Source organism: Megascapheus bottae, chromosome 16 (assembly GCF_031878675.1).
Source record: "Megascapheus bottae isolate mThoBot1 chromosome 16, mThoBot2.hap1, whole genome shotgun sequence".
Taxonomy (NCBI): Eukaryota; Metazoa; Chordata; class Mammalia; order Rodentia; family Geomyidae; genus Megascapheus; species Megascapheus bottae.
The window spans coordinates 42,259,688-42,273,985 of record NC_143524.1 but is presented as its reverse complement, the minus strand read 5'-3'; the positions used below and the strand labels follow the sequence as shown (position 1 = coordinate 42,273,985).

The 14,298-nt window shown below is 38.4% G+C and overlaps 1 protein-coding gene across 1 annotated transcript; it reads right to left on the bottom strand.

Annotated features, from left to right (window-relative positions):
- Positions 1 to 646: 646 nt before the first annotated feature.
- Positions 647 to 6,698, bottom strand: LOC150053408 (olfactory receptor OR51C1-like). The gene is made up of 2 exons (XM_090349082.1): positions 6,690 to 6,698; positions 647 to 1,582 (listed from the first exon to the last, which is right to left on the bottom strand). Exons 1-2 carry the CDS (start codon positions 6,696 to 6,698, stop codon positions 647 to 649), a joined length of 945 nt encoding a protein of 314 aa, XP_090205208.1.
- Between the last annotated feature and the right edge of the window lie 7,600 nt (positions 6,699 to 14,298).

Below are 14,298 nucleotides of genomic sequence, written 5' to 3'. Positions count from 1 at the left end.
CAACTTCTCATGGGTAATTGGCATGTAAATCTATACTAATTCATGTAAGAAATATGCAGAATCAGAAATATTAGTTAAAATTATTATCATAGCTAGAAAATACAATTTTCAATGAAAGAATGACTTTTTTGGCCAGTCCTGGGGGTTGGATTCAGGGCCTGAGCACCATCCTTGGAGTTCCTCAAGGCTAACCTCTACCACCTGAGCCACAGCATCACTCCTTGCTTTTTCTGTGTATGTGGTACAGAGGATTTGAACCCAGGGCTTCGTGTCTGCTAGGCAAGCACTCTACCACTAGGCCACACTCCAGGCCCCAAGAATGACTTTTTCACAGCATGCCATTGTAAGTACTTTGAAGTGTGAGGTAAGAATAGAGATCTGTATGTAGGATTGGAGGCAACAAGAGTTTGGAACAAGAAGTGATAACGAGAAAAAAGTTTTGATTTAAGGCATTAATCTGCTTATCCTTCCCATTTGTATATCTCTGCTCCCTCAATTTGCAAATCAATGCAGTGAATCAGAGATCATCCCAAATACACCCCAGATTTAAATTGAAGCGATTGTAAACTTAGCTTCCTGTTAATCTATAACATAACCTGAAATAGGCCATCTTGAAGGGATCATCTAGTTCTAAAACACTGTGCTTCTACGATTTTTTAAAACGAAGAACTCTTAGCACAGCCCTGCGTATCTGCCTGGTCTTCACGCTGTAGATGAGGGGGTTCATGACAGGAGGGGCTAGCAAGTAGGCGTTGGCAATCACGGTGTGCACGTAGGGTGGGGCTCGTTTCCCAAATCTATGGACAAAGGACAGGCTGATCAGCGGAACATAGAACACAGCTACCGCCCCAATGTGGGAGACACAGGTGCTAAAGGCTTTCTTCCTCTCCTCTGGGGAAGCGATGCTGAGGACAGTCCTGATAATCAACACATAGGACAGGAGGATGAGGATAGAGTCTACACCAACAGTGGAAATCATGGCAGCCAGCCCCACAGCGCTGTTGATCCTGGTGTCTGAGCAGGAGAGCTTCATCACGTCTGGGTGGAAGCAGTAGGAGTGGTGGAGCACCCGGCTGCGACAATAGGACAATCTTTTCAGAAGGGCTACCATTGGTGTCAGTGTTAGGGTCCCTCTGAAGATGATTGCCACCCCAATTTGTGATATCCTGGAGTCATTCAAAATACTAGCATACCGAAGGGGATTTGAGATGGCCACATATCGATCAAAAGCCATAGCCAGCAGGACTGAAGATTCCATCACAGTGAAAAGTTTAATGAAGAACATCTGGGCCAGGCAGGCATTGAAGCTGATCTCCCTGGCATTGAACCAGAAGATGCCCAGCATAGTGGCCAGGGTAGATATGGACAGCCCAAGGTCCGTGGTGGACAACATAGACAGGAAATAGTACATGGGCTCATGCAGGCCGGGCTGAGTGATGATGGCCAGGAGAATCAGGCCGTTCCCTGAGAGGGCCGTGGCATAGAGAAAGCAGAAGGGAATAGAGACCCAGGTGTGGAAGGCTTCCAGCCCGGGAACCCCAGTTAGCAGGAAGGCGATGGTGTGGAAGGAGGATGTGGCGTTCTGGAAAGCTGACATACTGGTTTAAAGGCATAGAACAAGTCTGAAACAGAGAAGCTACATAGGTTTGTGTGTTATTCCAATCACAAATAATTTTATTCCCCTAAAAAGTGACCAAAGGTGACCACCTAGATATGAAAATATGAATGGCTTACTGAAATTGATAGAACAATGTAATATTTCTATTATGATAATATGGACTTTTTTTTTCTGTTCAGCTCATCAATTTCCTTCTCTGGGCCCATTTCCTGTTAGTTATATTCATACCATATTACTTTTCTCCAAATCCTGTATGAGACCCAGGAAGCTGCACTTCACTTACTATCAGTCTACCCTGTTCAAGTCTCGGTCTGTCTGCAATCCATCTAAAGGCTGACTCTCCACAATGAGTTTTCCCTTTTATACTTCTATTAGCCCACTTCTTAGGATGCGCTTATTGGAATGTTACTGTTTTGTTTTGGAAGGAAATTTAACTCTCTTGAAAGAATCTCATTTGCTTTTTTCATTGAGTAGGAAACTGCAGGGTCTGTATGAGTACAAAATGGGACTAAGGAGGAAAACAGAGTTTAGGAACCTGAGAGAAGGCTCAGTGAGAGATAACTTAAGGATAGATTCTTCAGTAGAAAAGAAAGGTGCTGAGCATCAGATAGGAAGTTCACGATTAAAATAAGGCATAGAGGGAGAACTTAAATGTTTTCAGGTTATACACACCCACCCACTTGATTGTCACTTACAAAGTCATCTGAAGAAACCCGTGGGCTGTGAACAGTGGCTCATTCCTGTAATCTCAGTTACTTAGATACAGAAGGATCATAGCTTGAGGACAATCTAGGCAAATTATCAAGAATCTATCACAAAAACAAGCTGGGACTGATGGCACATATCTGTAATCCCAGTGTCTCTGCAAGCAGAATTAGGAGGATTGTGATACTGTGCTGACCCTGAGCAAAAAGCAAGACCCTATCTAAAAGTGAACTAAAGCACTAAAAGGATGGGGCTGTAGCTCAAGTGGTCTAGTGTTTGCCTTGTAAGTACCTGAGTTCAGAGTTCAAATTCCTGTACTCCCAACAAACAAGAAACAAGCAAGAGAGAACAACAACAACAAAAACCCAAGCCGGATTAAAAGGAAACCTTAGTAAACAATTGTAAAAAATATGAGTGAAATTATTATAAAAATGAGGAAATAAAGGAATGTTACATGTGTTGGCAAGAAAATAAATTATAACTTTAGATTGTGGCGTTTAGAGTAATGGGTATCCCCAGGGATGAGGTGAAATTGATATGTGCTCAAACATTTGAATGAAAATGAAAATTCATAGCTAAGAGTATTGCAGCATTTTTCAACTGCTGGAAAAATAGAGCCCTCAGTGTTCTCACCACAAAGAAATGAGAAACACTAAAGATACTGGATCATTTATGGACACCTCACATGAGACCCAATAAAGATACATAATTATGACTTTTCATCTAAAAAATGGTGCCTGAACTATTTCTTTGTGTTGTCCAAGTTGAGATGAGAAAAAACATCTAAAATTTTGAAGGTTTCACTTTCCCAAAGCACTAATCAGAGTTCTCTCAACATGGGGTCAGTCAAGGGGAAGGGAAAAATGAATGGAGAGGAATGGTGGGTGAGTATAGTCATAGCATTCAAGGTATATTTGTGGAAATGGAACATTTAACGGGATGGTTGGGGGTGGTAAGGAGAGATGGGGAAATAATGGAAGGGGTGACCTTTATTAAGATGCATTGTACTCAAAAACTGACATGTTGAATCGAAATCCCTTTGTGCCACAGCTAAAAGGCAAAGATAAAAATGAATGAAAATGCAGGCTCGGAGTTTGGCCTAGTGGTAGAGTGCTTGTCTAGCATGCATGAAGACCCTGGTTCGATTCCTCAGTACCACATGCACAGAAAAAAAAAGCCAGAATTGGTGCTATTTCTTAAGAGGCAGAGTGCTTGCCTTGAGAAAAAAAGCCCAAGGACAGTGCTCAAGCCCTGAGTTCAAGCTCCAGGACTGACAAAATAAAAGAGTGAAAATGCATAAGCAAATATTAAATGAAAGTATTTTTCTGTGATTATTTCTTTCCTTGATGCTGTCTTTTGCTTGATTCTATCATTTCAGAATATATACATTTGTGGATCACATTTTGCTCCCCAAATATAGTGACTATTTGTCATTTATGAATAGAATAACACAAAATAAAAACTGTAAAAATCAGAATGTCTCTGTCTTACTTGATCTGTGATAGAAGCTAAGAAAAGCCCAAATTTAAAAAAAAACTAAAAAAAAAAATCTCTCCTTACCGACCTTACGATCATATGAGGGAGAAAGATCACTGTTGTTTTCCAAGACCTGCAATATCTAGTGTACAGTAAAGAAAAATACAAATGACTATTTCATGCACTGGGGCTTCATATACGTCAATGAATTCTAGGCATCTTGGGTTTTATTTTCCATGTCATGTTAAAGTTGCTATTTTTGTTAATTAAAAAAACATCAGATGAATAGTTTCTTTTTACCTCGCCTTCCTAGCAGCTCCCTTTTCAACAGTTTAATTTGTTGCCTATTTTTCTTCCACTCTGCCACCTTGGCAGTACAAGGATTTGAACTCAGGGCCTTGTGATTGCCACGTAGGTAGCAATCTTACCATGCAAGCTTTGCTTCCAGACCTTCTAACTTATTTTTGAAATAGAGCCTCACTTTTGACTTGAGCTATCTTGGACCATGATCATTCTATTTATGCTTCTTGCCATAGCTGGAATAAAGTTGGTGGAGGTGAGACCTTATGAACTTTTTGCCTGAGCTGACCTGAAAATGCAGTCTCCCTGATTTCAGCCTCGCAAATATCTAGGTTTTCAGGCATGAGTCACTGTGCCTAGCTTCTATATTTATTCTTCTTGGCAGTTTTTTCTTCTCTTTCATGTTGAAAATTCATAAACCAAACCAAACCACAGAGTACAAGAGTACAGTTTGGCCTGACCTGTGTTGAGCCTTGCAGAAAAGAATTCAAATATTTCTCTTGTTCATTATTCTGCTATCTTTCTTACCAGAGTGAGGAGGCTGCACATTCCTTTTCTTCTAGAATCTCTTCATTCTCTCCATAAACTAAATTCAGCTCATTAATAAACATACCCTAAGGAGTCTCTGTGTCAGCCATTAAGGATATGAAGTAATTGAAATAGCAAGTCTGAAGACTGAGAAAACCAAAGCAGTTGTCAGGGGTTGTAAACCTCAAGCGTATAAACCTGAAAGCTTTTCCTTTAACAAGCCTGATGACACTTACTGAAAATGAAAACTTGACCAATTTAGAACACTTATTGCATGTCAGACACTCTGTAAGTCTACCACACATCAGAAGGTCAGAGAGTGCTGGTAATTGTTGAATGCCCAAAGATAGATGTATCTATGGGAAAAGAAAGAGCACAGGGTAAATGACTCTGAGTTGTGTGTACACATGAATATGTCTGTGGAAAATTTAAGAGCAAATTATTCCAGGAAATGTGAATAACATAGATGAAACATATTTGTATAAAGTTTTGATGGGTGAGTTTACAAGAATAAGCAGCAGCAGAATGGTGTTTTTAGATGTGTGTGTGTGTATGTGTGTGTGTGTGTGTGTGTGTGTGTGTGTGTGTGTGTGTGTGTGTGTGTGTGTGTTGGTCCTGGGCTTGAACTCATGGCCTGGGCTCTGTTCCTTACCTTTTTCTCTCAAGGCTGGAACTCTACCACTAGAGCCATAGCTTCTGGCTTTTCGGTGGTGGTCTGGAGCCCAGACATTCTAGCCTGGGTTGGCTTTGAACCATGATTCTCAGATCTCCATTTCCTGAGTAGTAGCATGACAGGTGTGAGTCACTGGAGCCTGGGGAAAGGGTCTTATCTTAATATAGATAATGCAGACAGAGCTTTGAAAATTGCGAGTTTATTTGTTGGATATCTATAAAGATTAACCTGATGGAATGTTAAATATGTAGCAGAATTTTATGGGAGATAAAACTAGAGAAACTTAAAGTGAGGGTCTGGAAACTATGAACACCATGGAAAAGAAAAATGAACTTAGATTTTAGGATGAGCATTAAAAACTAGACCTTGCCAAATATTTCATGAATTAGTAAACAAATCATTCTCATTCTCTTCTAATTTAACTCAAACAAAATTCCTTTCTTTCTTTAGCTTCTTGTTTGGTACTACTGATTCCTTTTCTCTTATCTGTAATACTCAAGTTTTGCCTTAACCCAATAATAGAAACATTTCCTATCTCAGTGTAGATGTTTACAGCACACTCAACTCAGCCAAGGTATATTGAACATCTCTTACTATGAGACACAGTTTATTTCTTCTTAAGTTTACTGCTGAAGAGAGAAAAATGCATAGTTGTTAAAGAAGAGTTAGCTATGATTTATTATTTCTTAATCTTCAGTAATAATCAGGATTCATTCCCTCTTTAAGGACTTTCAGAAACCCTTAACTGATGTATCTCTTAGATAACATCAGGTACAAAAGTCTTCATCCAGATTTTTTTTTCTTCTTCAGCTAAAATTTTTGGCAATATGAAATACCTCACTCATGAAAGTTCCTTCTTCAATGATAATTATTTTGTAAATGTATTTCCTGTTTAATGGAATTGTTTGGTTGTATGAGTCTGCTTTATCTTTTGAACAGTTCCTTTCCTTTCTTTCTCCCCATATACTTTCCTTGAAATATCTCAGTCTTTCACAGGGCTTCAAAGATCTCTTACATCTAGAAGGCTTAGAAGTCTGTAAGTCTACTTATGACATCCCTTGAGCTTCTATATTTCAAACATTAGCAAAAATCTTTCAGGCTGTGGCAACATTTCTGGGTTCAGACATGAAGGCAGCAATGAAACATGAGAGTAAGGTAGTCAGATCTGAGACTTTGAGAAATTCCAATAGCAGTTTAGAGACCTGATTAGGACAAAAAACGTCCATTCTCTGCAGACTGGGAATAGAGAATTCTGCAAATTCTACCATCCTCCATAGTCCATAGTTTACCATCCTACCTAATTATGTATATTTCAGTAAATTTCTCCCCTGTGGACAATAAAACGCAGCTCATTCAGAGTCAGGCATTTTCACTCAACAGTGTACTTACGGAGCCCATACAGCGCTTCTGCCGTCCCTCTCAGGCTGGCGCACAAGACAGAGGAGGCTTCCGATTCTGGAAGAGAGCGGAGCTTACAACAAAATTTACTGCAGTCTGCTTGGAGTTAGGCACAGACCTGAGAGGCCAATTCCTGGTGGTGGTGCTAATTTACTATGTTTTCAAAGAATGGGGTTCCCAGAGGACTTCTTTGGCCTCATACTGGCCTTTTATATGTCCCATGATGCAATTATTTATTGTGGCTATGTGTTTTTATGGGCTGATGTAACTTTTTGTTCCGGTGCCATTTTATTGAAGCTTTGTTTTCCTTAACCACTTTACTAAGATATAATGTACGTAGTATAAAATCCGCCCATTTATAGTGTATAATTCAATCTTTTTTTTTTTAGTAAAGTCACTGTGGCAGGAACTATCATCACAATCTAATTTAGGAAAATTTTATCACCTCAAACCAAACCTCATAACCATTAGCAGGCTCTTTGAAAGGGATTTTTAAAAATGCAGTAGCATACCAAATTGCTTAGGAGTATCTCTTACTGAGTGTGGCTTAAACTTCACCACATAAAAGCTTAGCATATGTCATTATTCACATCAGTACTGTTAATTAGTCTGCCTATAATTCTTTGCTGTAGTAGGTCTGCAGCTAGAAAAATAATACATTTATTTATAAATCCAGTAAGTACTTAATAAGATAACCCAATATTCTATTTGAAATATTCTGTTTTCAAAAAGCAGAAAAATATAACAGCCATTGCTATTCAAGTTGTTCACTTAGAAACCAGGCATGTTAACAAATACTTATACATTTACCAATGATAATTATGTTAGAAACATCAATCGAATGCTTGGGGGAACATAGTGAATAAAAATCTCAGTCCACAATTTAGATGAACAGAAAATATTGCTTTGTTTACTTTTTCATGACGTATTTTCTATTTTGATGTCCCAATCCACTAGGTGAAAGAAATTAATGAGAATAACTTAAGCGTGACTACATTAAGCCCAACCCAGGCCCAATAGAGTCAAATGTATTTTCACAAATAGATCAACAAAGAAGTAAAAGTATGAGAAATAGCAAAAGGAAGCTACAACCAGGGAATGTGGGCAACTGACAGAAAGGAAGAGAAGGGGATTGATGAGTGCACAGACTGTAAAAGAATGTAGTCTGATATCTTACTTTTAGCTTAATCAGACCTGTATTGTAAACTATACAAATAGAAATTATGTAAGATACAAGATGCAAGATAACAAATTTTGTTATCTTTAGTTGCTGTCTGCAGTTTCAAGGATTAAAGGACTTAAGCAACTTACTTAAGTCTCTCAGTAAGTGGCACAGCCAGTATTCAAATTCTAGGCTACTTGACAGCTTTCAAAACTGGTTGTTTAAAGTCTTAATATGATGATACAACTTCCATTACAACTTCCAGTTTCCATCATCTAAACTCACCAGCATATATGCATACTTACCTTTCAGACTGGATACTAACAGCTTGTCATTTAGTGCATGCTTAAGTTTTGTTCATATTGCATTTTTTTAACTGCTGTGTCTATTCACAGAAAAAAAATCTTCAGATCAATGTAAACATTGTGTTTACCAGGTTTGGCAAATTCTGCTTTCCAAAACCATTTGGGAATAGCCATATTTATTTTTCTTAAGACAGGAAGTATGCTGCGCGTCTCTCAGAGCAATAGATTTTAGCTTGGCAGTATATAAAGTCTATTTTGGAGTTTACTGCTTATACAATATGTTAAACAATATATGTGTTAGCCAATGTGCCCTTATGAATACTGTTATATTTATTTCAAAATAGGCCTTCCTCACCACATGATTCTACAACTTCATGAAAATAATCACCAGTAGTTTTATTAGACTTTCTAACATTTGAGCACACTGTTCCTCAGTAAAGTCACATAAACATTTATTATTAGTTTGCCAAAATCAATATTATTGGGTTGGTAAAACATACTACTGTCTGTGATATTAGATTTCATATGAATGTTTTCCAAACTTGGTAATCCAAACAGGAAGGTCAGATTTCAACTCAAGAAAAATGTGCCATTGGGACTTTAAATAAATCTTACTGAATGTCAACATTTTACTGAAATAAATGTCTATCATATTAGCAAATATATTTAAAACTTGTAAGGTATAGTGTTGTGTTGCTTTGTTACAGTGGACTAAATATTGTCTTACAATGTCTGAACTTTTCAAGAGTGGATTTTCTTGTGTAGTACTATCTTAAAATGTCCATAATAGTCTACTTTTAAGAATTTATTGGAAAGAGAATATCAGAGTGGAAGCCACATTTTATGCACCAGAACATTTATTGTAGTATTATCTACTATGGTCAAAAATATAGATACAAATTCTCAATGTTATAGAACACATGAAGTATTTGTGTCCAGTCTTGGGATGTTATCTAGCCCTTAAAACTCATGCATGTAGCTACACATTGGGATGTTTCCTGCATCAGGAAGTAAGAAACAGTTTTCAGGGCTGAAAGTCTCAGAAGGCAACCCAGACTGTAATTTCTGAAAGAAACAGTTTTATACAGGAGACAGAAACCAAAAGGAAGTTGGATAACATAGGGCTAAGCTATCAGAGCTGTAAAAATAAGCTTAAAAGCCATGAAACAACAGGAGCAAAAACTGGCTATTGCAGCAAAACTCTCAATTTAGACTACTATTTATAAAACCATATCAAGGCTTATCATTACCTCAAAGCCTTCCGTGACCTGAGAAATTTTTCTTTGTCCACTATATTGGATTATTAGCAGTTTTTCTATACAATTGATTCAGTTAACTCTGACCGTTCTCTTTTATTGTATAAAGGAGAGTAGTGCATCCTTACATTGTCCTATAAGCTTTTCTTTCTTACAAACTCTAGTGATATTTCTGTCAGAATCCTAACAATAGTCTTTAAATTAATAGAAATATCAATCCTAAAATCTATCTGGAGACAGAAAGACTCCAAACAGCCAAAAGCAATTCTGAACAACAACAACAAATATCAACACTGAGCATATAACAATACTGGACTTTAGAGTATACTACAGATTCATGCTAATAAAAAGATCCTTAAACTGGCCCCAAATAGATAAGTAAACTAATGAAGTGGATAAGTGACTCCAAAACAACCCCACACAGTTACACCCGTCAGATTCTCAATGGAGGGGCCAAAGGCAAATACTTTGGAGAGAAGAAAGATCTTCCACAAATGGCACTGAGAGAAATTGTTATCTATATGCAGGAGATTGAAACTTGATCCTTCTCACCCTGTATAAAATCATTTCAAATGGATCAAAAATCTTAAGGTAAGACCTAAAACTTTGAGATGATTACAGAAAAGCAAAGGGAAGACTCCCAAAGATAGAGTCGTAGAATAAACTTCCTGAATAGGACTCAAGAAATAAAAGGATTGGAAAATGAGATTGGGCCAAATTAAAAAGCTTCTGCATACCAAAGGAAATAGTTGACAGAATGAAGTGACAACTCACAGCACAGAAGACAGTCTTTTCCAGCTAGTAATCACACAGAGCTAAAAAAAAAAAATCAAATAACAAAGGTGCAAAAGAACCCAGTTAATAAATGAGCAAACATACCAAATAGTTGGCCAGTAGACATGTATGGAAATATCCTTAGCTATAAAGGAAATGTGAATCAAAGTGATTGAGATTCCATCGCATTCCTCTTGTACCACTCACGAGCATATACCAAAGGAATGCAGTTCGGCACATGATAGAAACAGCTGCATGCCATGCTGACTATATCACTAGCCGAGCTATGGAATCAGCCTGAATACCCAGCAACTGTTAAATGGATAAAAATATATCATAAAAATGTAATGCATATATATGGGATTATAATTCAGCTGCTAAGAAGGATGAAATCATGTCATTTGCAAGAAAATGGAAGGAATTGGGGATCATGTTGGATGAAATAAGCCAAGCTCAGAAAGATAAATATCATGTTTTCTCTTATATTCACAAGTTGGACCTAGAAAAAATATATAAGTAAAATTAGCATTAATGAAACCACTAAAACCCATAAAAATGGAGGTAACAATAAGTATGCATAAGTATATGTATATATGGAGGCATCACATTTGAGCCCTGCTGTACAATTAATGTTTGCCAATTAAAGAAGGAAGTACTGGTCTTGATCCTATAAGTGATAGGAAAACACGGGCAGAATGGCTGGAGAAATCTGACCAAATATTGCTGAGATGTTAGGTGACAAAAATGGGAAGGATTTACCCAGGAGTGGAAGGAATGAGGGTGGGAGATGGAGAATGCTGGGGAAGAAGATGGAAGGTCAGGGAAGTGTTATAATCTCAGTGAATAGCTGTAGTGCTTCAATCCAGAGTCAGACTAAGGCACTGAGAAAGGGCACCATGATGCAGGGAACGTAAAAGAAAAAAGAAAACAAAAAAATTTTTTAAGCTTCCACTAATTTACTGACCATGTGAAAATCAGAAATGCTAGGGGAAAGATGATTCTAATTTTAATGTCAATGAAAACAAAATCTGCTTTGAATTTGATTTGAGGAAAAGTTTAGGACTCAGTAAACACTTTAAGATAGCCTTGGGAAACAGAACGAATGAGGGCTCATTAAGAAAAAGTGCAGTGTGGCTGAAGCAGAGAGAATAGAAAGAGTTCCTGTAAGGTTTGAGTCAGAAAGTTACAGGACGAGACTTCTGAAGACCCTAGGAAGCCAAAGTGTGAAAAGTCAAATGATAAGGCATGCAGAGATTCGCTTTATTATAATAATACAATCATATTAAATACGATATACTATAATATATCACCTTAGTTATCCAAACCATAGGCTCTGTGGATATCTGCTACATCTTTTGCTTCTAGGTCTGACAAAGAGTTTCTGACACTTGGCAATAAAGAATTATTTACTAGTATGGGTACAGTAATGAGAGACAACAATGGGCACAAAATAATAAGAATAAATAACAACCAGTAAAGCATGGTAGTTCAATCCTTTAATCCCAGTTATGTAAGAGGCTGAGACCGGGAGAATCATGATTTTAGGCCATCCTGGGCACAAAGTTCACCAAGATCCCATTTCAACCAATAAAAATCTAGACACAGTGGCACCTATCTGTCATTGTAGCTATGGGGAAAAAAGGAAGGATTGTGGTCTAAACTGGCCTGTGTAAAAACTGGGACTCTACCCCCCCCCAAAAAAAGGAGTGAAGGAGTGAGTGTCTTGAGTTCGAATCCCAGTATTGCCAATTGTCCTTTCTCCTCCCACCCAAACAAAACTTCCAGTGACTAATAATATTTTGAGTGTGTCCTGTATTCTTCTAAGATCTTTCCATGGATTGATATTGATTTATCTTATTTATTTTACAACAAAATGTATAAAGCAGATATAACTATTTCTTCCACATTAAAATGCAAAAAAAATGAGAGGCAAGAAAGTTGTATTGTTAGCAGTTTGGGGTCAGTTTTTGGAACATTCTCATATTTGCATTAACATACAAAGAATTCACAATATTTGTAGTTTTCCTTTGCTTGCTTCCTCTTAAATTATTTTTTCTGTCCCCTCCTAGTTGGATGCAACTGCCGAGCTATTTGGAATAGCCAGGAAAGGGCTTGGGCTATGTACTCAATTGTATTGTCTTCCTGGAATGTGGTTACCCAGTCATTTCTCTCCTACTTGGAGTTTGTGTCTTTTGATCGCTGTGAAACTGGAAAGTGACAGCTGGAAACAACCCATTCATTCCTTTCTGTACGCAATGTGAAGCTTTGTTGAACAGCTATTTGCTAATCACAGTGTTTTCAATGAGATGTGAAACTGTAACTCATCTATAGTATTCGCCTCCGGGGAAGTATTAGCGAAGCTACACTTCCAGCAACTTTCTGATATTGGGAGCACAAAGAGTTAACAAGACACAGCTGTGCAGAGCTCTCCCCTAGGGATTTGCTTTTCTGTTGGGCTTCTGTCTCTCACCAGGCAACTGCTGGATTCCTTATAAAGACTCTCTTGAATCTAAGAAACCCCATACCTGGATTTTCTCCCTATGGGTTCTCCTGGTCAAGAGAGGCTTTCTGAAGCCAGTGTCAGGACCAGGGTTGATCAGGGCCTGATCTTTCAGCTGTAGTCTAGAAGGAGCTTTCTGCCTGTAAGTTTCTGGGTTCTCATAATCTCAGACTGTCTCCTCTTTCTCCTTCTCCCCCACCCCTTCCCCTTCCCTTTCCTTATCCTCCTCCTTTCCCCCTTGTCCTGTCCTTCTCCTTCAACACCTTCAGAGATCAGGGAGTAGGATCAAATGATCTCACTCAAATGTGTGTGTGTGTGTGTGTGTGTGTGTGTGTGTGTGTGTGTGTGTGTGTTCTGGTCCTGGGGCTTGAAAGCAGGCCATGGGTGCTATTCCTCAGCTATTTGTTCAAGGCCAGCACTCAATTGCTTAAGCCACAGCTCCACTTCTGGCTCCACTTCTGGTGGTTAATTAGTGATAAGAGTTTTGTGGACTCTCCTGCCATGATGGCTTTGTACCATAATCTCGGATCCCAGCTCAGTAAGTAGCTAAGATTATAGGTATGAGCCAGCAGCACCCAGCTAGCATATTGTTACAGAGAAGATAACTAATTATCACAACCCACTGATTCCAGAAGTAGATTCATCGCTGTGGCTATTACTGAAGATTTAAAGGATCTTTAGATTGGTTTTCAGAAGGAATTTTGAAAAGTTTGGAAGTCAGGCCGGGCAAAGCTCCATGTTAGAAACAGAGCTTAAGAAGAAATCCTGGGCCTAGGCCTGAGGAGAGCAGAATGCTGACAATAATGTAGACAGCAAAGGCTGTGCTGATGAGGTTTCAAATGGAAATTCAGATTCTATTTAGAATAGAATTTCAGTGCACTTTATGTCCTGAGAGGCTGTACTTGGGCAGGTTGAGACAAGAGGGGATCTTTACCTCAGGACTTCAAAACAAACATGAGCATTGTAGCAAGACATGACCTCAAAAAAATAGGAAAAAAAAATGTGACCCCACAGGTTCTGTCCCAGAGTAAATTTCATGGTAGTATGACATTCAGACAGCTACATGAATATCACTGTCTGCTTTTAGACAAATTTATGGTGAGAATCAGGATCAAGGGGGTAAAAAGGAACAGAGCAGACAAATTTAGAAAACTTGCATTTTGGTCAGCCAAGGAGCAGATTTAAAGGTGGATCCAAGGAGCTGCAGCTTTTAATGCAGCCTGTCTAGGCGTTCACACACAGTGAGACCAAAGAGGAGACTCTTATAAGAACACAAAGGCACAATACTTACAAGCCTCGGCTCATACAAAATAGAATTTATGGATATGAACTCCAGGAAATGAAAGCAAGGGTGTTTTCTTTGCTACTGTTTTTGTTTTCTTTACCTTCTGTCTTGTTTGTTCCTTTATCTGTCTTTGATAGGTGTGGGGACACAGACATAGAGGGAGAAAAGGTGAACAAAGGCAGCAGTGGTACTCACTAGATACTATGTTGAAAATGAACTATATAACTCATGGGTGGGGATGGGTGGGAAAAACTGGGCGAGAGTGAGGATAGGGGTGACATTGTCCAAAAAAGAAATACATTCTTTACCTGACTTCAT